This window comes from Centruroides vittatus, unplaced genomic scaffold (assembly GCF_030686945.1).
Source record: "Centruroides vittatus isolate TY-2023 unplaced genomic scaffold, ASM3068694v2 contig_425, whole genome shotgun sequence".
Classification (NCBI taxonomy): Eukaryota; Metazoa; Arthropoda; class Arachnida; order Scorpiones; family Buthidae; genus Centruroides; species Centruroides vittatus.
The window spans coordinates 1,472,519-1,496,772 of NW_027122231.1; the positions used below are offsets into that span (position 1 = coordinate 1,472,519).

Genomic DNA, 24,254 nt, shown 5'->3' on the forward strand with positions numbered 1-24,254 from the left:
AATGATTGTTCACAGATCTAAAATTACAATATATATCTGTAATAAAATTGCTTATTATGGTTTTTTAACTCAGCTAATAGTAATTTAATAATAGTTTAATCAGATTATAATTTTAGTAAATATTATAATAATAAATTAATATACAGTATATATATATATACTTAATTTCTATTATAATACTTAATGTGATGATTAAATTCAAAATGATAGTTTGTTAACTTCATTTGAAGTATTTTACAGAGCTGCTAGTTTCAAAACTGTTTTATGTATATAGTTCTGTTAAAATCAGATATGTAGAATATTTATTTTCTAGAAATGGCATTAGTAGAAGAATTTAATAACATTATTGATTAAATGCTAATATCCAAAATTTTAAAATAAAATTTGAAATGTAATCTTTGAATAATTCATGTTGGATTGAACAGTGATGTTTTTGAGCAGAACATTATAGAAATTTTAGAAACTATTTATTTGACTGCAACTACAGAATATCTCATACTTTCTTGTCTTTGTAATTTTTTTCAAAAACAAGATTCAAATCTATTATAGTTATGCAGAATTAAATAACCACTGAATTGAAGTATATTCTTGATGATTGATGAATGAATAAAAGCTTGTTTTACTATATTTATCACATTCAGGCTAACATAAACTGAAATTTCTGATGTAAAATAATTTATTAAGAACATTTATCAAGTTGTTTCATGCAGTTCACAACATCTGGTGAATTGGATATACTATACCTTCTATAGTTTAATAAAATTAATTTTTTTTAAATATTACTTATTTAGAGTTTTAGTAATCTGTATTTATAGATGATTATTTCAATTTTTTGTTATTACTTTCCTAAAAACAAATATGATAGTAGTAATGCAATTTTTAATCTGAATAATATTTAGTTTGGTAAAAGTATTTTATCATGATATAAAAATTATTAAATAAATCAATTATTTTGAAGAATCATGTTTTTTTAATTAAAAGGATAAATGATTCTAGGCATTTTATCAGTCAGACATCAAGAACATTTACAGTATGATTTAATAGTATTTATTATATAATTCAGTTTTGTTAACAATTGATGAATGTTTCTGATGCTGAAAATGCTTAAAAACATTTGAACTTTTTATTTAAAGAAACTTAATTCCTCAAAAGTTTCAGTGTCAAAACTGTTAGATACAATAGTAAAATATTGGAAAATTACAAACATTTCTTGATGGACAAACTTTGAAAGTGTCCTTTACTCAGTCTCTTTTCATACACCATCAGAAAATGACAGTTTTTTTATGAAGTAAAAAAAACTTCTTAAAAATGTGTATTATTTGTCAAAAGTTTAATTGCATTTTTAATCAAATTTAAATTTTTTTTAAATTATGAGAAGAAAGATTAATTTTTAACAGAGTTTAATAAAGAAAAAAGTACAAAATAAATTGATGTGAAATCGGCAATACTTGATTACAAATATCATCAATATACTCAGTTTATGAATGTTTCAGTTGATAAACTAAGAACATTGACTATATATGCTAATATATGCATTAATATGTAATCAATAATTTATTGATTGTATATGCATTAATAGGCTAACCTATTATGTTAGCATGATAACTATTTCATCAGAGATTTCTGTTCTTTATCAGAATTTTCTGTATGTTCTTCCACTATATCATTTTTATTGACATCACTTTCATTTTCAGATTTAATAATCAAATTTTTATCATCTAATTCAAGTAATGTCTGCTGTAATTCTTCAACATTCTTCTTATTGTCAATTTGATATGTGGTATTTTCTGTTTTCAGACAGAAAACCAAAAAACATCTAAAAAAATAACAAAATACTCTGATAGGTTGTAGTATCTCTTAGAGAGAAATTAAGATAATGTCAAGAAAAACTTGCAGTTCTGCCCAACAAAAAAGAACTGATTATGCAATGCTAGCTAATCAATGTTGTCAGTCCCTTAAGAGTAGCTTCTCAAAGTTGCCAGATTCTACACCATTTCGAAACAAAAATATTTTAAAAAATTATTCTGAATGTATCTGTGAGATCAGCTACAACTTCCAAAGGTTAATATTAGCATTTCAAAGTAAAATAATTTTTTTTAAGAATTGATATTCTACTTTTAATACTTTATGGCATTTTAAACTTTATATAAGTATGGATCTAGGAGTATCATTTGAAAGTTTATAAGTTATTCATTTCTTCATTTGAAATTAAAATCATAATAAATTTTAAATAATCTTTAAACAAGAGACTAACAATTAATGGTAACAGTAAATATCCAAATATTTATTGTTTTACATAGTTTGATTACTATTAAAATAGTAATAACAAAAATTTATTTGTTCTTTTTAAAGTTTTTAAAAGTAGAAAATATTTTTAAAGTTACATAATTTAATTTTATAAAGTCATTTTAATTATTAATTAATTAATTATAAACAATTGAAAAAAAATTTTACTAATTGGGCTGCAGTTTGAAAAAAATTGTAGACCTATAAATTCCCACTGTTGTCTGTCTGTCTTTCCTTAATCTCAAGAACAGAGTTAGGTAGATGAAATCTAAGACCAGATATAGAAATTATAGGGCAGGAGGCCCTGATTAACTGTATACGAATGTCCAATGCAACCCAGAAGTCATATTATTTCAATTCAAATCTTTTCTCCTGAAAGCAGTTAGATAGATAACCCAATGATTATTGTTGAGGAGAAGTATGATGTACAGGGGCAAGAGACTACAGTACTAATTTGAGGTAGAGAGCATATATTTTGAATTAAATAAATTAAAAATATGATTAAAAATTGCAGCCTGGCATTGTGACGATGTCACAATAAATAATTGCTCATTAAGAATTCAAGTTGAGAGAGAGAGTGAATATTATAAACTTAGGATATTTTATTGTTAATTAAGGTTGAAATGATAAAATAAAAACCATTCAAATTTAATAAAAATACAGTGGATATTTTCTAATTTTAAATAATAATGTTATAAACTGGAAACCAATGTTTTATGAATTAAATAAGATACATAAAATGCTAAAAAATAGTCACTTATCTGGAAATAATCACTTAAAAATGCTTTATATTTTAAGTTCAATAAAAAAAAGAACAAAAAAAAAATTTGACAACTTAGTTGTCATTGGAAAATCTTTTGTCAGGACTTGTACTAAAAATCTATCATTTGGTCTCATTTAAATACTAAGAAGCTGACATATATTAGAAGAAATTTTCAATATTTTGATTTTGATGTTTTTATTTTCTTAATCTTTAGATTACAGAAATGTGTTTTTAAAAATAGTTTCGATAGTAGCTGAATATTTTAAATATATTTTTCAAATTATTATAACAATAGTAATAATAATGCAAGTCCTAATTTCTCCCATTTAAAAGATTATTACATTGTTTATTTTTTAAATATAATCTATCTGTAATCTTAGAAAACTATATTATTTTCTTATATCTGGAAAAGGACTGATAGGTTTGATTTAATTTGTAATAATTGACCGATTTATCATTTTTATTTCATCTTGTGTTTTAATTTTCTATATTGCCTCAAATGTAGGTTGTGTTATCTAACACGCTGTGATTAAGGATTGATTGCTGTTGAATCTGTTCCGGCTCTCCTGTCGATACACACTCCAAATGAAGATCTTTCTTCACAGATGGATTTTCAAAGTCGTCCCAATACACATCATATAATGATTTATTTTGTTCCAAATACACGCGAGTTAATTTGACTAAATTTTACTATCATTCGACATTTTCTTGATTAGTTATAGATGTAAATCGAACAGAATTTTGTAATGCAATTTTGGCTTTTCCCCTATTCAGATATTAAATTGTTCCGGGTGTATTGATATGATCTTGTATTCGAAAGGTTCGACAAACACCTTGAAATTGTAAACAAAAGTTTAGTTTTCAATTGCAATTTTAAATAAGTTACCCAAGAATTTTTCTTAAATCTTGTTTGGATTATTCGCGTAAATCGATTTATTTAAAATATAAATTTAAAATTCGATTTTACTGATTTAACTTTACTTATTATATTGAGTTTTGTAGATACAGTAATTTTAACCTCTGCTATTGATTAATTAGTGTATTGAATCGCGCTATATGAAATATCCAATTAAAACATCGGTTTTTTTTAAACTAAAATAATTATCACAAGTTTTTAAAAATATATAATTTTAGAAATCGTCACGAAAGATGCTAGCCTAATAAGTATTGTGCTACAGTTTTTTTTAATATCGAATTTTTATAATTGTGAAAGTATTTCTTGTATTGTTTTGTTAATGAATAGGAGCTTTTTGCCTCATTTTTAAATGTTTGATTATTAAGAGAAACGATGAGAAAGGTTAATATTTTTAATTGCTGTTTGAAGAACATCGAATTCTTTATATTTATACTGTATTTAAAACTCTTAAATAATTTTCGTTTTTTGGCATAGAATGATATTTTATATAGGCCTACTCTCAGGAATGTGTTTGTGTTTGCATATGTATGTCCAAGTTTAGTAATTATCTTACTTTAAAACACTTTAATAAATTTATTAAAACATAGTTAATAATAATATTGTTCTACATAAAATATCATTTTAAATCATTCTCAGCCAAAGCAGTGTATTATTCAATTAAACGCTATCTAAAACTATATTAATTAATTAAAATTCTCGATGCGATGTTATTTTATTCAGAAGCGCAAGGTAAGACGTAAAAAATGCAACTGTAAGTATTTTAATGAGAAAAAGTTGCGATGCGGTTCTAATAAACATTGTTTTGAATTGTTAATGCGTTACAAAAATTAATTGTAAAAAGAAAATCGATATTTTGTTCAATAAATAAATTTGTATAAGTGAGAAATTTAAACTTGATATTTTATTTTATGGAATAATTAATAATGTTAATTGCAATAATGCAGAAAAAGGGTAAAAACTTTTATCGTTTTAATAGTGGTAACACTTGACAGTTTATGGTAGTGTGTATAGTATGGACAGCCGGATGGTCAAGGTAGTTAGGGCGTTAGTTTTTCGCTCTGGGGACACGGAATCGAATCGAATCCAAGCGAGTAATCCCAAGAATTTTTTGTGGAAGGTTCGTCCCAGATATGTCAGGCCCCACCATCTTGTTCCCCTGTGAACCTAGGTATGGAAAATGCCCTCTTTTATTTTATTTTTTGATTTTCTGTTCTTTAGGCCCTAAGAGGACCTTCCTGTCGTATTTTTGTAATAATTTATTTAAGAACACACAAATTTTTTATATAATTCATCATTTAAATTTTTTTATGATGACAGAAATTCAGAAAGATTTGATATGAAAATTGATAGCATTATTTTACTTGACTTATGATTTCATAAATTAAATTACTTTTGTTTAAGTTTATTAAGAATTTTTAGCTATCGTTTTAAAAGAAATTAGGTCATAGAAATAAAATTATCATTAACAATTTTATTCAAATTTTTTATAATTAAACATCATATGAGAACATTTATGCAATATGTCAAAAATTGACTATTCATATCTACCTGATTAATCAGGTAGATACAGAGGTACCTACCTGATTAATACATAGATATATAGGTACATATATACACAGAAAATATGAAACACAATGCAGTTTTTCGAATAAAATAACGAATCTAAAATATATTATAAAAAATAATATAAGTTTTATTTAAACTTTACAAAGTAAATATTCACAAATTTTATTATATAGCTAATTAAAATGAAACCGATTTTATAAAAAAAGAAATATGAATCAAGATTTATTAAATATTTTAAAAAATGTAAACATTTTTCACTATACATAATAATAATAAGTTAAACTGGTATAATAAATGCGAAAGCGTTAAACTACCTTAAATTAATAAATGAGAAAATTACATATATAATAAATCTTTGGTGTACATGTAAACTTATAATGGGAATGTTGACAAATCATTTATATTGTCTGTCAACAAGAGAGTTGTGATTGGGAGAGATTAAATTGAGAGAAAAGCGTTAAGGTTTAATATAACAACGTTCAAATTTCTATTATGTAATGAGTTAGATCATTTTTTCCTCTTGATTTCCTGTAGGGACTGCCTTAATTCTTCATTACAGTTCAAAATGTTTAGTAATTTTCTCGAAGAAACCGAATATGTCTTCGGAGGAATGAAAATTATTTCTAATGTTTTCTGTCAAAATATACATTTTAAAAGAGTTATTTAATATAAGATTTGACTTTCTAAAATATTTCTATCGTTATGCATTTGCGTTTCATTTATCAATGCCTTTACCTTGGAATTTGAAGATAGTTTCTGTAAAGTCTAATGATCCGTAAGTAATATTTTCTAGTTAATTACAATTTAAAAATGGTGTTGAAATTTTCGAATTTGTTTTTTCCCTTGCCTTCCCATCCTATACTGTGTAAGAGAGTTTTTTTTTTTAGTCTTAAATCTGAATTTATTTAGAAGAAATTTTATTTTCTATCAGATGTTGTCTTTTTAAAAGGAAAGTTATTCCGGTTGCATTTGGTAGATTCCTACTAAAAATATTCCTATTCACCGACGCTTTCTACTATTTTCTAATGCCATGCATTGCCATGTCTCTCCCCAAAAGGAAAATTTCGTTTACTATTTACAAGGTAATCTTGTTATTTCAAAAATAAATGTTAGTTTTTCCATATTTATTATGGCCATCTTATGCAAATCAGCGAAAATCTACGATATTGTATCGATTTCTTATGCTTAAATCCATAGTTTATTTTTATTTGGCTATTGATTTAGATGAATTGTTTTAAAAACATGAATATAAATTAATTTCTTACGGGAAAAGTATTTTGAAGAAGAGGATTATAAATAATTTTCTATAATAATTTATAAATAAAGAAAAAACTATAACAATTCGTTATTTTCAATTGCCTTTAGGTCATTACATTTAAGATTTAGATTAATGTAAATTAGTATTTTTTTTAAGCGTTTAATCACCTGTTCTCGTTTCAGGATTTCAAAGTTTTAAAATTCTATTCAAATTTTTCTCCGTTCTGCTTTCGTTTTACTTATTTTATACAGTACAAAAGCTCGAAAAATTAATGTATTGTGAAGTTAGTGCGTTTCACTTATTCTCTGGAGCATTATTAGCGTATTTTCAGTAGCGGATTTGTCTGTCGAAATGAAGTTTTTACATTTTTCTATGACTTTTCGGCGAACGCCTTAACCGTCTGCTCATTATTGGTGCCGTTACACGCGCGCGCATAATCATGGCTGCTTGTGTTGTTAACAGCCCATCTTGTTGCCATAATGAGCTGTCAAAGCAAGGAGATGGATTTGGCAGGCTTGGGGTTGTCGGGGAGCTTCATTAGTGCTGGTAGCAAGTTGTGTCAGCGATAGCTGTAAAACCAGGAGGGACGTAAACCTGTCGGATTTGCTTCGGCCAAGAGTGGTTTTCCCATTTTTTCCCCCTCTCTTCTCCCGTTTCTATCACCTCAACGGCTGTTTTTTACGTGTCTCTATCTTCTTCTTATATTCTCGGGTTCATTTTTTGAAACGGATCGAAACTCAGTCCAGACAGAAACCACTTCCCTATTATGACTTTAGTCGGAGCGTGAAGGACTCGACCCTAATCCCCTGCCAGGACGTCGCTAAGTCCGTTTAAATCACATCGTTTCTCTCCGGCGAACGGAAATCTCCACATTGTTGGCGCACCGACCGAACTTTAGTGCACAGTCGTGGTGATGCGCGTGTTGCAGCGGTCTCCCCGGGTTACCAGTCTGATGGTCCGACTTTCATCGATTGCAGCATCAGTAAGATAGTCGCCCGGACGACGTCCTTGCTTCTTAATGAGAGGAAATGAGCAAAACTCCCACGCGCCCCTTACCTATTAGAGTTTTCGCCCAAACGAATTTGCCGACGCTTAATCCAGCGATGACCCACACCGGGTAGCCACAGAAATTTATTGGGTCTCGCCCACCCTCCCTTTCTCTCCGTCGTCGGCTTTGTTGGCGTCACCAAGGCAACGGTTGCCAGTAGTAAATCCTTATTTCTGGCTGGCACGGTCCGGGGGCTCGGACGCTTTCACCGTGGGATTTGAGGTTTGCTTTCATTTCCCGGGGTTTTATCCTTCTTGATGGGAACCGGAGAGGCCCGATTCCCTTTGTGGTTTGCCTCCCCGTCTTTCTTGTTATATCAGCGACTTCGTCAGGTCTCTAGGTCGCTTCCAGGGGATTGGGTTCGAAATTGTGATTTAAACCTGTCCTTTCTTTCTGATTCTAAAGCTGGATTTCCCCAGCTCATATTCCCTTCTTCTCTTCTTCCTAATTATATAGTGTAAGATTTCCAACTGCTATTTTTTCGGATCAACTATTCTATAACTTGCCCGTTTTTAATACCTGTTTTCGTAAAACGGATATTAGAGGAGCTTGTTTGTTACGCTAAATCCCACGTGATAATCTAAGAATAAAAAATCGTGTCATACTCTTTATGCTTTTATAAAACGTTAACAATCGCCTATTAATTTGTTGAGAATCTGCTTGAGTTTTTTTCTTTCTTTTCTTTTTTTAAAGTAATGCGGAGGTTTTGACTGTGGGAGTCCGCAGTTACGCACAGTTATGCATATCTAATTACTAACCGATCTGGTGTGTTATAGGGAGTTAAAGGGGAAGGTGTTAGTTCTGTTCCGTCCGAAGGGGGCGGAGAAACACAGAAAAACTGGAACGAAAGAACGCAATGTAGTAATGGCTCGTTCTCTGTCAGTGTCAAGAGAATTGATTCCGTCTTCCTGTGGAGACGACATTAAACCTTAATGTGCTAGAGAAGCCGACGGGATAGCCACGCACTACCCTCCCCGACCGTCATTAAGTGGCAGATGAAGAATGGCTCTAGCCAGTCCCATTGGGCTACGGGTCTGCCACCTAATGAGGATGGATGTTACTCCGGAGACGACCATGCCAAGTGCATTCTGCTGTGACACGGCCACCCCCTGTGTCGCCAGTATGAGTTGATAGGCACATGCCACTTGACAGGCCGCAGAGAGCTGCGCTTTGTTACGTTAATCCCCTATTCCACCCGCCCCATTTATTCGGCGAGCATGCGTGTCGCGAGTGTGTAAAAACATCTAGAACTCGTTTAACTCCCGGTAGATGGCGAGACCGAGCGGGGGTATGTTGGACCGATTAAAAATAAATCGATGAAGTTTAAAGTTATCGCGGCGATCGCCATTTTTTTTTCTCTCTCAGGTAATTTTCCGATAGAGATGCGATTTTCCGGGGGAGGAGGAGGAGAATAATTAAAATACATACGTCCGGCGACGATGCTTAATCGCGTACTCTTCCAACGCGCCGATGTCCATCTGCGGGGAGGCAAACCCTGGATGCACAAGATAAGGGTTTGTTAAATTACCAGAAAACTTCGTTTAGAAATTCGCACGGGCGTTCCCCGTATCCATTTGAGAGCGATTTAATGGATCCACCAAAGTAAAACGTTCACCGGGGACCACGGGGGAGATAAACCGAGGAAGAACAGGTAGGTATGGATAGCGAAGATAAGGATGGTAAATTAGTTGAATGGGTTTCTTCAGCTTCATTCTGTAATCGACAGCGAAGGTCGTCGCCATAGCTTTTAAAACCCCGCATCGAAAAGTGGTATTATTGTCAAAACGAAAATCGCGCGCTTTCCTTATGATGGGTGGAAAGGAGCCGAAACCAGCTTTCGCCCAATGACTAGTCCTCCGTAGACTAGGTGAAATTACCCGTAAGTTTTGAACTGTGGGGAGAATCGGGGGAAAAATCAGATTATCGGTCGGACAATTTTGGCTGTGAAATGGTCCAGAAAAGACCAGAGTGGAGTATATTATGTCATTACGGAGCTGGGGCGAAATTGGCTGGTTGCTCGCCTCTCTTCCCCCCTTTTCTTTTCTCTAAGCTTGTTTTTGACGGTGGCGTGCGATACGAGGACAACAACAACCTGTCTCGAATTATTCGAGCTCATTATTCGTCGGTGAGTGGACGGTGAAAGAGATGGTTAACTTATCTCGCGTTCATTAGCGAGGGAAAAAAGGGGAAGAACTTGGAAAGAGAGGGGGTGGAGGAGACTGTGTGTGACGCCGCCAGCCGTGAAAAGAGGATGAAATGGTGATCGTTGAGCCGTGAAGTGTTGGGAAATTGGTGGTGCTAATTACGGTGTAGAGACGATAAAGTAACGACTGGGTTTCGCGGTGTACTTCAAGACTGCACGCAAAAAGTCTCCCCCCCCCGTTTCACTTTCCCTTTTTGTGTGATGAAGTTCTGGGGAAAGTTTAAAAGAAAGTCGTCTTGTTGAGTAAAAAGTAGTTGTGTTTGCCAAGATTTCTAATTTGTCTTTTCCCTAAGTGGATTTAAAACTAATCTTTGGAGGAAAAAACTATCTGTGGTTTTATATATTGTCTGCAAATATCGCGTCGACGATGTAAATTTCTTCTGGTATATTTTTGTTTTCGATAAGATCCTGATTTGCTTTTTACGCTTTATTTTCGTTCTTGAAATAGTTAACGATAAACTAAATTTTTTCACTTAAGTTTATGTAATGTTTGCTCTGTCCTCAAGGTATTTCCTATAAAGAAACAATCGTTTGCATTTTTAAAATGGTTTTACGACTAAAACGCTAATCGTTACTGTTTTAATTCTAAAGAACTTGCAGACGTTTATTGGAATAAATTAAAAATTTAATTACACAACTAATTATATAGTATTTATGTATTTCGGATTTTTATATTCCTAGTTCAGGTGCTAAATTTATGAAATTTTAATAGTTTTTCCTTCCTTTTTAACATTAGATATAAAGGAGAACAAAATTATAAGATTTTTATTTTAAATTTGCTAATAAAACAATTACGTAAAATTTACCATTGAAAACACATTCTCTTAATCACACGCACAATACAATTTTTATTAAATAATTATCTCATAGGCTAATTAAAATCGTTAATCCGCTGCAATAAAAATAATAATTTCTATCGAAAAAATATGGTTTTGTTTAAATATAATAATTATTTCGTATTTTTTTAATACTGTAGTACTTTACTACTGTGTTTTTTAGTACTGTATTTGGAATTTCTTTTGGGAAAAGATTCTTACATAATTTAGTATTTGTGAAAAATGTTAGTTTTTAAGCACGAATACTTTTAATTAAAAAATATAAATATAATATAATAATAATGGTGATATTTTATCAACTGCTATTATTATTGCGGTACATATAGTATAAAATGGTGTCTTATATTTTGTCGGACAGAAAAACATTAAATAAAATTATTATATTTTAATATATTGAGAAAAATACTTCAGAAGTAATTGGAATAGAACCAATAATTGATTTATCGCTATTTTAATATACCAATCGTCAACTGAATTCATTCAGAAACATATTTCTCCGTCTTATCTCTTTAATTTTGTTTTAAATCATACAGTTTATTTATTTTTGGAGCATTTTTTCATTCTTACTTATTTTAATATTAATATTTCTACAGAGAATATTAAAAAAATATTATAAATAATTGATATTTATTTGTTTTTCGAAATATTTACAATAGATAATACCGCATTGTCAAGTAATTTAATTATTCATCTATGGAATTTTGCAGTAATTAAGTAGATTTTTATGTTAGGAAATAAAATATCGACAATTATTAGCGCATTTTATAAAAAATCCTAAAATTTGGTTCCATAGATACTATAGTTTATATAGCAAGAAATTAAGTTTTACGTGTGTTTAAATATACTTCGGGCGAATGTTATTTTCCGATTTTTCTTTCTACTTTTAAGAATTAAAGTAAAAAACTCTTACATAATTGAATTTTATTTAAATTATCTTTGAGAAATTATCGTGTAATGATCGAACTTTGTAAAGAGAATTATGAATAACGCTTTAGAAACGGAAAGTGTTTGCCCACGTATCGAGGCGGCCATTTGTAAGACAAAACATGAGACTTGATTATATTGGCCTAAGACATTCTTTGACATTTTAATTGATATTTTTTACCCTATTCTTGAACGTTATAAGCTACAGAAATCGGAAAATAGTGTTTGCTCTATTCTAATTTGAACTTGGGCTATCGCTATTATGCATATAAACGGGTTCACATCGACTGACGTAATATAAAGAAATTCTCCGAAGTTTTTACTTTTACACCTTTTAAATGGAAGACGATCAATTCCTAAGTGAATGAAACACCTTTAATTTTTATTAAAAATAATAAAATTCTGCCATATCCCGATCTTTGTAGATAATTATGATTTTTGTGTACTGGAAGACCATGATTATTACTCAGGAATATCATCATATCTGGCACGCTAAAACGCGACCTACTGGTTGGGAAGCACGTTTTTAATTGTATTTTTAATGCCTGATTGTGGATTGTTTCTGGAGCTGAAAATTGATTTTTTTGAATGAAAATAATCGCGTAAAATGCGCATTATGCGCGGATTTAGACAGTGAAAACAATAATTTGATCATTAGACAATCTGCCATTGTCCAAAGCAATTATATATATATCATACTGATATAACTACTTTAAATTCATTTTAAACAAAAGCCAGACATTCATTGTAACAAGATTTGACTGTGTCTTCAAATGAACTTAACAATAATCAATCAGAATTAATTTTATATTCTGTAAATAGTTGATTGATTTAGCTAAAAATGTTCTATAACTTTCTATACTTTTATTACATTAGATTAATGTATAGCAGTTGTTATCAATATTAAAGAGTTACATTGATTTAACAGAGTAGTTTAATATTAATTTAGTTTAATAATTTCGTATTTTTAATTTGATGTATTAATTCAAGACATTCAAATTTCCCTATTCCGATTGATTCATTATTTACTAGTTGATTTCTTAATAAAAATCACAAGTTTACGATTGGTCAAATTAAATAATTTTATATATTTGGAGTTAATAGTTTTGGAAATTATTTAATTTAAATCTCTGTAGAGTTATTTAATTTAATTACTTAAACTTGTACAATATTTTGTAACAGTTTAAATAATTTAAGAATTCCTTTTATGCAGATCTGTAATTTGAATAATGTCTAGAATGTAAGCTGTGGCAAATTCATTGTTAATTCTAATGAAAGGTCTTAATTTTGTAATTTTTGCTAATAAATCACTTGTTTGTCTATATAAGTGAATATTAAAGAGATTTTCTAATAAAAATAAAAAAAAGTTGTCATTAAATAATTTATAAAATGTATAGCGTAACAGTACACATTGTATAGTACATATGATTATTAATGTAAAATATCAGTTATTAGAATTAGTAATGTTAAATATAATTGCAAATCAATTTGTTTAATATTTGTTGTCTAACTCTATTTTTGATTTTGTAGAATGTCTTTAATCATAGTTTATTATATATTAAAACAGGTTGTTAATTATCAATATGAACATCAAATTATTAGTGTGTTTTTATAGCAGTGATGATTTGATACTGTTAATAAGTGGCAAATATTTTGAAAATTATAAATTATTTTCTGCATATTAAAATATTATATCAGATAAAATTACCCTTAAATATTCATATTTATACCAAATATAAATATAATATAGCTATAATAATATAATAAAATATAATAGCTGCTTAAAGTGGGTGATATTTTATTTATATTCAAGTGGTTTTATGTTTATCTAGTTATTTAATTATATATAAAAATATTTTGCATCTATTACTGATTAGAAAATAAAAATAAAAAATTCTATAAATTAATATTTTTATGTAAATATCTTTATTTGAATTATATCTCCATTAAAGAAAGTAATATATAAAACATAATTAATTACAGTAGAGCATCGATTATCCGACTTAATTGGGGACTGGAGTTGGTCGGATAACTGAAAAGTCGGATAACCGAAAAGTATGAAAAAATACATTATTAGTATAGTGTATTAGGCCTGGTTTAAATACTAGCCTTCCTTTCATGGTCGAGCCAGTGCTGCCAGCTAAAACATGCAAAAATTTAACAAAAATAATATTGAAGTAGCCAAGACATAACCAAATATTGTAGCGCCACATCACTAGCGGACATTTGAATTTGCCGACTAGAACGCGGTCGGTTAACCGATAAGTTGGTTAATCGGGGGTCGGATAATCAATGCTCTACTGTATTATCATTAAGTCAGTTAAATTTATTGATTGAATTTTTATTTTCAGGTTTGGCTTTGGAGATTGCAGATATCCTTTGTTAGAATCAGCTCAGTTAATTGAAGAAATTGTTCATCAACAAATGAATTCATTGGTACATTGAGTTAAAAAAAATTTTACCGTTAATATTTATTTAGTAAAATTAATTTATTTTCATTGAAATATCCTTAGTAATTATATATAGAAAAATATGTTTAACTATACTGTTATTTAGAAACCTGTCAGTTATATTGTTATCAATTATTTTAAAAATTAGTTTTTATTATTGATGTAGGAATATAATTTAAAATATTTAAATTTATTCTTATCAATTATTGAGTAAAAGCTAATTACATTTTTTGCAGTTTTTAAAAATTATACTCAGTAAGATATTCATTTTTCATACGTTTTATATAATTTTTAATAATTTAACATCTTCATCTGATTAACAGATTTTAATTTTAAATATTTTGAGAATTTATGACCCTAAAAATTTTATTTATATCAATATTTTTATTTGTAATTTTAATGCTGGAGAAACTAAATCTTAATGAGCAATTATTTTTTGTGACATGTTCATAATGCTGGGATCAATTTTCAATCATATTTTTTAAATTTATTTAATTTAGAATATATGCTCTTTATCTCAAATTATTAGTGGCTTACCCCTGTACATTATACTTTTTCTTTAATAATAGTCATGCCAGTACACCTTTCGGGGGAAATTTTTTGAATTGAAATAACATGATTTCTAGTTTGTATCAGAAGTTTGTATATAGTTAATTGGGACTTCCTGCATCTAAGGTTTCTGTATCTGGTTTTGTCTGTCATCTTTCTAACTCTGTTTTCGAGATTAATGAAAGACAGGCAGGCGGACAGACGTCAGTGTGAATTTACAGGTCTACAATTTTTTCAAATTGCTACCCAGTTAGACAGTTAAACATTTTGGCTAATGTAATTAGCTCACTTTAACTATATTAATTATAAAATTCTAAACATTAGAAGAATTTTTGAATTTACTTTCTAGAACTTTATAGTTAATGTAGTTAGACCCTGATGATGCCTAATTAAATTTTCGAAAAACAGTTGTGCAAAAATTAAATATTGCAAATTAATTATTAAAGATTGAGTTTCTCAAGTTAATTTCATCTTGTTATTATTTATATTAGTTTGTGTAATGTTGACATAAAAAAAAAATAGATTCTATAACAATTAACAATGAATATTTTCTTAAGTTACATACTATAATGTTCAATATATAAGTGTATGAGTCCATAGTGATATGTATAAATATAACAGTATTTTGAGCCAGATATATCTGGAAACAATAAAAAAATACTTTGGCATTACTACTGGATATTGTATTATGAAAATACTAATAAAATTTTCAAAAACATGTAAAAACTAAAAATACAATGCTTTACACACAAGTAAATACAAAATCTTTCAAATGATCTTTAACAAAATCAGTAAAGATTTTAATTTATACTCTTAAATGACATATATAGGATGATCACTATTAAAGAGTAGATGTTTAGAGTTCTCTGCAGAAAGAACTATTGGACAAATGTCAATCAAATATGGTATATGTAATGTCCTGAGTATGTGGTTTTGATTTTTGGGAAAAAATTTTACTTCAAAATTTAGACAGTAGAGTGAAATTTGATGCTACTGTCTCTTTATGTGCATATTTTCTATCAAATTTTTGGACTTGTGAAACAAAATGCAATAATTTTATTTCAATTACAGATGTGGAATATGGGATTAACAATTAAATTAAAGATAAGACTTTGTGCTCCTCCATCTCCATGTTCTAAAAACTGTTTGCTTTTTTTTCTCCAGTTTCCAAAGATTCTCAATACTCAGAGGACCTCTTTGTAAATCTTCTAAACACTGAGCTGGCATTTTTGTTGACAGAAGGGTTTAACAAGAAATGCATGATCATGCAAAATGAACAGTGACCGTGCATCTGTCAAAAAATTGTGAAGAATGTTTTGTGACTATTTTTATACTCAAAATTTATTAGAAAATGTATGTAATATGCACATTAAGGAGAGAGCAGTACCAGATTTTATTCTGACAGCTAAATTTTGAAGTAAAATTTTTTACAAAAATCAAGCCTGTATGTTCAACACCATAGTATCTCAAATTCAATTGAGATATGTCCAACAGTTTCTTTCTATAGAAAACTCTGAACATCTGCTCTTTTGAAAATACAGTGTTATTATAATTAAAATAAAACTTTATTTGGGATATATTGTCTCTAATTAAAATGAGCCTAAAAAATTATAATGAATATAACATCAAAATGTAAACAATGTATCAAATAAGATTTTTCTTTATAGATTTTCTGCATTGTCTGACGAGTTGATAACTTTCCAATCTGTTCTATTGTATGATGTGCCATATTCAGAATATATATGAATAATAAAAAATATAGAAATATTTAAAAATGATCACATTTTAGCTTAAAAATTTACTAGTAATCAAAAATTTTTTGTTGTTGATTTTGAGTTATTCACACTTCAGTTTTTTTGATTTGCATGAATAGTTTTAGAATATACTAAATTTATGTTAACATAAAATCAAATTAAATTATAAAGCTTAAAAAATTTTAAAAAGTTTGTTCTCATCATAAAGTTAATTATTGTAATTATACTTTTTGTTATTAGAATTAAATCTTTTTTTATAACAAATTGTAGTTTTGAAGTTTTTCCTTTTATCATTTCATATTTGGTTGGATTATAAAATTCTGAGATTATTTTAAAAAAAGCTGATATAAATATTTCAATTTAACTATTGCCTTTAAGATGATCTCTGGTTAACAACAAAGATAAGTAGAATTAATAGAAAAAGCTGGCGTGTATTCTATTTTGCTTTTTGTCACCAAATTCTAGAATGAACACACACTATAATGGTGTGAATTCCATATCCATACAAGTTAGAATTAACAAATGTAAGAAGTATGTTGCAAATAATTATGTTAATATAGAGAATGCAAAATGGTTGTGACATAGTTTAAATTCAGACAGGTTAAACTCCAAGAATTTTTTGTAATAGTTTGTCTCAAATATGTCAAGCCTCATCCCTCACCATCCAGCTGTCTTATTGTGGGCATGGCCAAACCTGAAAGGCTTGAATAAAAAGCCTTGTAGTGTCCACTGGACAGAGAATAAAGTATTGAATATTGTTATTTTTGTTCTGTTTGAATTTTACAGTAACATAAAGTGTACAGAATAATTGTTCAATATCTTGAAAATCATTATTTACAGAAGTAAAGGATTTTACATATATTAATTAATATAATAATATTAATTATGTCATATATTAATAATCTGTATATATAATATTGATTAATTTAATATACTAATTAATGTTAAAGTTTGAAAATTAATTATTAATCTAGATACTAAGTGATAAAAGACAAAAAATCATATTTTCGGCTCAGTTACTGTTGACTTTTATAAGTAATAGACAACGAAAGCAGAAATCATAAAACAAAAATGGTAGTTTTTATTTATTTATTCCAAACTTATTATGTATATAAAGTTAAATTTATATCTGCAAAGTTTGTTTTACAATTTAAAATTATTTGATGATGACTAGAATTTTTATCTGTTGAACTGTATAACAAGTTGCAAACCTTGAACTTGAACAGAAACTTATTTTTATAATATTTTTAATGCAAAATTAAATTGTGAGTTCTCCTTTGCTTGCGACATATCACATATGACTAGAACTTCAGCAGATAAATAAATATTTAAAAAATTTTAAAAGAATATCTATATTTTGAAGTATTTCCACTTTTTACTGTAGTTCAATGTTGTAGATAAACTGATACATAATTTGCATTCTAGTTAACATTTTTATTGTGACATTCAAGTAAAATAGTGTCAAAATGGATCATAATTATATATATTGAATGTCAAATAATTCAATGTTCTCTAAATTTATTAAAAAAGAAAAGTATCTATCATATAAAGATATATATCTTTATGTTAGATACAAATGAAATTTGTTTTCTTTGGCTGCTATGATGTTTATGCCAACATTCTAACATTATGAAACCTGTTGTTTAACAATATTTATAAAAATATCATTCAATTAATATGACTAAAAACTATTGTGTTTTATGTTTTTAATAAATGATTCATATAGATTTAATTTTATAAACAAATAATAGTAAATATGTCAATTTAGCAAAAATTTGGTGGTTAATTATTCTTACATTAAATTTGCATAAATTGCATTAGGCCATCGTATTATGAGCATGATCATTTTAGGGCTGGATATGCATAACACAAGATGGCAATTATAAGTTTTTTTTTTGTAAAAAAGCCTTTCATTTTTTTATTTATTCAATATAATAATATATTTTTTATACTTTATTGGGAGGCTCCAAAAGTCATTACTATGAGATCACCATGACCATTATGAGTAGTCCTTTCTCCTTTGTTTCTATACATACTGACAAAAATCCAAAACATGTTACTTATTTCATCTGCAGAATTTTTAAATATTTGTTTATTTAAAAAAATATTTTTACTTTTTATGTATTTGTTTATTTTAAAAAATACATAAAAAGTAAAAATATTTGTTTATTTTAATTATTTGATGAAAATAAAGCAAATTGGCACTTGTTTTTACATAAAAAAATCTGTCCAATGTTAATAAGAAAAACACAAAGAAAGAAAAGATATATGAAAAATAGTTTTATGTTTAATTTCATTCTCATATTTTTATTGAGGAAAACATTTTTATATCTAATGCTTCTTTTATAAAAATATAAAAACATCAAACATATATGTTTTCATTTGTATTTTATATAATCTCTATACTTATATTTTATAAGAGGAGAAACTAATACTGACAGTTCACTTTATCGACTTATAATTTAATAATTAATAAAACAAAATTCTCTTTTTCTCTCTCTTTTTTTTTAATAATGTTTATTGCTTGTAAGCATAATATAAAGTTTATATTTTTTTCCTCTCTCGGGACAAAAAGTTATGATTTTTACTAATAATATTTTAAAACAAGAAGTTTCTTTTTGATTACTTTCCCTTGCTTGTAATACATTTACTTTTGTAATGAAAGAGTACATGATTACATAAATTTATTATATTTATAATTATGATCATTTATTAATTTTTGTATGATTAAATAGACTTACTGATAAAGAATTTTTAATTTTACAGCTTCTTCAGTCAGCAGAAATAGCAAATATACGCAATTCAAGATTTATTGGACTTGAAGATATTGTTTTCCTAATGAGAAAAGACAAAGTAAAGATTTAATGATATTCAGAAAAATTTAATTATTAAATACAGTATATATGTAATGTTTAATATAGTACAGTAGAGCGTCGGTAAGTGGAATGGCCGGAAAGTGGAACGATTTTCAGTCGGACTGTGTTGTGCTGAATCGAATGTTTTTGATACCAAATTTACTTCTAAAGTATAATTTTCATGTTTATTATATTCTTTAATATATTTATTTTGTTTGTACAAAATGCAGAAATAATTTTTAACGATACGGTAGCCTTGATGATTATTATAAAAATTTTCGTTAGGCTTAAAATCGACGAAAATTCAACACGAAGCGACACGCAACGGAGAAAAATTTGAACATCGGACAGGTTAATGTATTTTTTCGTACAAAGTCGGAAACTGGAACAAATCATTAACTGGAAGGACCCCAGTCCCCAATTGGTTCCACTTATCGACGCTCTACTGTACTTTTATTTTATTAAAGAACTTTAAAATCTTTTCTAATTTACAATTTCAGTTATGTTCAATTATATCAATTTCACTTGTGAAGAGTCACAATTCTTACTCTTCCAAGTCTTAGAAGTCTTATTCTCCCAGACAATAAAAGTTTTTTTTACAGCTTTTTTATTATTTATAATTAATGTGTAGGTTAGTGTATTTTAATCTTTTTCTAACAGTGACCCTCAATTTGGTAACTTTTTTCTTGCAGTACTCCTCCTACTTTATCAATTTAGAGTTGTGCTTTGTATACTTTCAGGAAACATATAAGAAGTGTTATGGCACTTATCAGCACTATATAGGTATCCCTCATACAACATGGTACTTCTGTAACACTTGCTCTAACAGTTTTGGAAATCCTCTATTAAAATTTCACAATTTAAGTGTAAACTTTGTTAGCAGATGTGTGTTTACTTGAATAAAAAAAAATGTGTCATCTCAAAATTGCCCACAGATTTTAGAATATTGAAATTTTCAAATTATTTTGTGCTTTTTGTCAGGTTTACTTTAATGAAAACTGATAAGGAAGCAAAAAAATTGCACTAGCTTTTCTATCAACCAGGTGTCACTGTTGTTGCTTTCAGACTTTAGCCTTTAAGACTGTCACTGTATTTTTTTTTTTTATAAATTAATTTTCATATTTACCTAAAAATATTTAATAACTTTTTCTGTGTTGTTAAACTTTTTTTAACCATATGTATTACTTACCTACAAATGATTACTTCATTTGTAGGAATGATGAACAAAGTACAGCAGTATCTCTGTACTCAAACAATTTAGTATTCAAACACAAATTCTGGAAAAAGTTGTTCGGTACTCAGCTAAACAAATGTGAACATCTAGAACAAATTTTTGATTAATAACATATTTTTATTTTGTCATCCATAAAAAATTTTTTACAATAAAAATAAAATAATATGAAAATGTTGCTGATACTTCTGATCAAGATCAACAAAAAAGCTGAGATGATGACGATACTTTGTAAAAAGAAAATGCCCTAGTTTAACTAAAATTAATATTAATATGTAATATAGTACTTTTAATTGTGATTGTTAATTAATTATTGATTATTTAAGCAAATTAAATTATTGATTTATTCACATATTGATATATTATTTCCAAACATATTTCTTTTAGTAATGAAAAAGAATAATATGCTTTTGCTAACATCTGGAATGTAATCCTATGTTTTGTATTAGACCTTTGTTTCATATAGCACAGATTTGCATAACACAGCACTTTTTCTGAACGTAACTACAATATTATATGAGAGATACCTATATTTAGTGGCATCCCTGAAGCATTGTTGTGCACCCCAGTTAAAAGGCACTGGTTTAGATATTTACTCATACAGCAGTCTGTTCAAAATGTATTTTTGCTCCCTTGAAAAGATCCCCTTCAATTGCCTTTGCCTATTAATGTTGCACAAAATATACAAAACTCTGTTTAATTGAAAATTTTTTTTCTAATTTTTTGATTTAATATTTCAAACACAATAATAATAATAATGTCTTCAGTTTGTAAAAGGCTTTTATAAAATTTGTAGTAAATATAGTCATTGGAATTATTCACATCTTTATATATAATATAATGAAGACCCAAATATAAACATAATATTGAACTACTTTTTGCCTATATTTTATGCTAATTTATTAATTAATTATTGAAATTCGGCTTAAGGGTAGATTGTTGTGTCAACACCTTGTATTAAAATTAATAATCACAAATTAATTTGAAATAAAATAATTTAGAAAATTTTGGAAGAAAAGATCAGTCTTGGAAAAATAAACTTTAGACTTGTATTTATTCACATTTTTTATATCTATGATTAAAATAAATACATTAAACAAAAAAAAAATGACTGTCCTTTATAGAATATAAAGGACAGTCATTTAAGAATGTTATAAGAATGTTGCTAACCACTTTTTCCCTTTATCTTTTTTCTGATTTATTATTTTAGAATCATTGAAGAATAGATTATACTGATAGAGTTAAAAGATTATTTTGTGTGAAAAGAAAAATTCACATTTAAATAATAATTAAGAATAATATGATTGTAATTTTCATATTAATATTAAAAAAATCTGATTATTTGTTTAAAAGGAAAGTCAATTTTATTTAAATTATTGCAAGCTTTTATTTTGTATTTTCATTTACAGTTTCAAATGTTTAGTTTGCTATTGAATGAAGCACTGTTTTAGATATTTATCCTCATATTAAAGTTACTTTTTACTGTATTTTGTTATAATTATCATCATAACTTCATAGTTTTATGTTAAAGTACTTATGATGTATTCAATATAAGAACTTATTGTGATAAAATGAAATTGTTAAATCATTCATTATCAATTTAAAAATGATTGCTTCTTTTTCTTGAAGTGATATATCAGAGTTTTCAATTACTTAACTTTTAATTTATTAAACTATTGACTTAGTCATTAAATTAAAGTATTTTCTAAGTTCAAGTAATAACTGATTTTTTGTATTTTTATTTAAAATAATAATTTAATACTTTATTTAAATTAATCAAAGAATTTTCAATTGTGAATTTAATTTAATTTCTAAAAATGTAAAAATGCATTTGAATTCTTGTATTTGTCAATTATTTTTGGATTATTTTTCTGACATACTTGAATGAATACTAAAATGTTGAGCAAATAAAGCAAATTTATATTTAAAGATTAAAAGATGTCTGATAAAGTTTTATGAAAATTATTAGAAATTAATTTACTTGATAGATAAAAAAAATAGAAACTGTGATTATGGAAATTCAGACACTCATGAAACAAATCAGCATTCTGTGTTCCTAAGTTTATTCATTATGTTCTATTTTTGTGAGTTTGATTTTGTATTCTAACCTGAGAATGGTTTTTAAAAATGACCAAAAACATTCATAATTAAATTGTTTTTGTTACTTATAAAGATTGTGTGTGTGTCTGAATTGGTAGTGTGGGGTCATTATTTTTAATATCATCAATAAAATATCAAAATTCAGGAATGCTTTTAGTTAATTATCCACTGCAATCTAAACAATCTAATTGGTTAATCTAACAAATAAAAGAGAAATTTTGTTTGTTTCTTTGGCATTCAAAACTGCCAAAGGTTTTTGTTAAAGGAACCAAGTTATATATATATATGAAGCATGAGAACCAGTATTGAGGAGATACAGTAATTACCGTATCTCCTCCATACTGGTTCTCATGCTTCATTTTAATTAATTCTTGAGATGGATCCCATTTTGTGTAGTTGATTTCTTTCAGTAAGTTTTTTGAATATATAAGTGTATTTATGGTCTAGTTTTTAATGAAGAATGCTTTTTCACTTTTATGTTATTCAATACAGAAAATATTTTTTCAGCACAAACAGAGAATGAGGCAATGAAAATAAACTTATCAGGTTAGTGAGAATTTGTGTGGAAGTCATCCAGTTTTGAGTAGAGTAACTGTTAATATAAACTTATCAGTTTTGATAATAAGGAATATCTATATACATTCTCACATTTTTCTTTTGAAATTTTATACCAGAGTTTGTTGAATTCCTTTTCAATAAGATGAGCTGTATCTTGTAATTTTTCTTTACTCTTTGCTTAAGTTTTCATTATTGTCTTTTGATATTGTAATAGTAAATTTCAAGGCACGAGGGATAATTGAGCATTTACATTAGTAGGGTCCATTGCTTCAAGCAGTTCTAGATTTGTAAACATGTCCAATGCAATTGACAAGAATCACCTGAACATCTTCATTAGTTTAACATAACAATTCAAAGTTTGCAATTTGGAATTTTTTAAGCTCTTTATTAATTATTCTTGATGTGTTTTTAATATAAATAGCTTTAACTTTGACTTCACAGTATATTTTGTCTATTTGAAGATAAATTGATGGATCACTTTCATTGATATTGGGTAAGTCATTGTTCTTAATTATTTCTCTCTAGAAAGAGTAACTGAGGATTTCTTTAACACTATTATTAATTGAATTTCTTAATTTTACATATTCTAAGGCTCTCAATTTAAAATTCAAGATTAAGTTTATTATTAACACAAAGTAAAATGAAAGCTAAAAAGACATAGTATATCTTATTAACTGGGTTCTGTAATTGTTCCAATATCATAGCTGATGTAATATTTTCTTGTAATACTGCTGATATGAAACAGAGGATGCGAGTTGGTCATTAGTTTAATCTTCTTTTCATTACTTACTCAAGAGACAACCATCTAGTATAACTAATGTATGAATTTTTCAAAGATCAGTATTAGTAAACATTTGAAACTTTATATTCAGACAGACATTTTGGACTATTTAAAAAATGTGTGTAAATACTTCAAGCTAATTCTTCTAAATAATATGGGAATTCTGAGCAAGCCTT

At 27.6% G+C, this 24,254-nt stretch overlaps 1 protein-coding gene across 1 annotated transcript in view; it reads left to right on the plus strand.

Moving 5' to 3' along the window:
• LOC136976815 (transcription initiation protein SPT3 homolog) overlaps positions 1-24,254 on the plus strand; it is an 84,509-nt gene that overhangs the window by 37,856 nt on the left and 22,399 nt on the right. The window contains exons 3-4 of the mRNA XM_067272198.1: positions 14,152-14,236; positions 19,320-19,406. Coding sequence (XP_067128299.1) covers positions 14,152-14,236; positions 19,320-19,406 — 172 coding nt within the window. The remainder of the gene's footprint in view (positions 1-14,151; positions 14,237-19,319; positions 19,407-24,254) is intronic.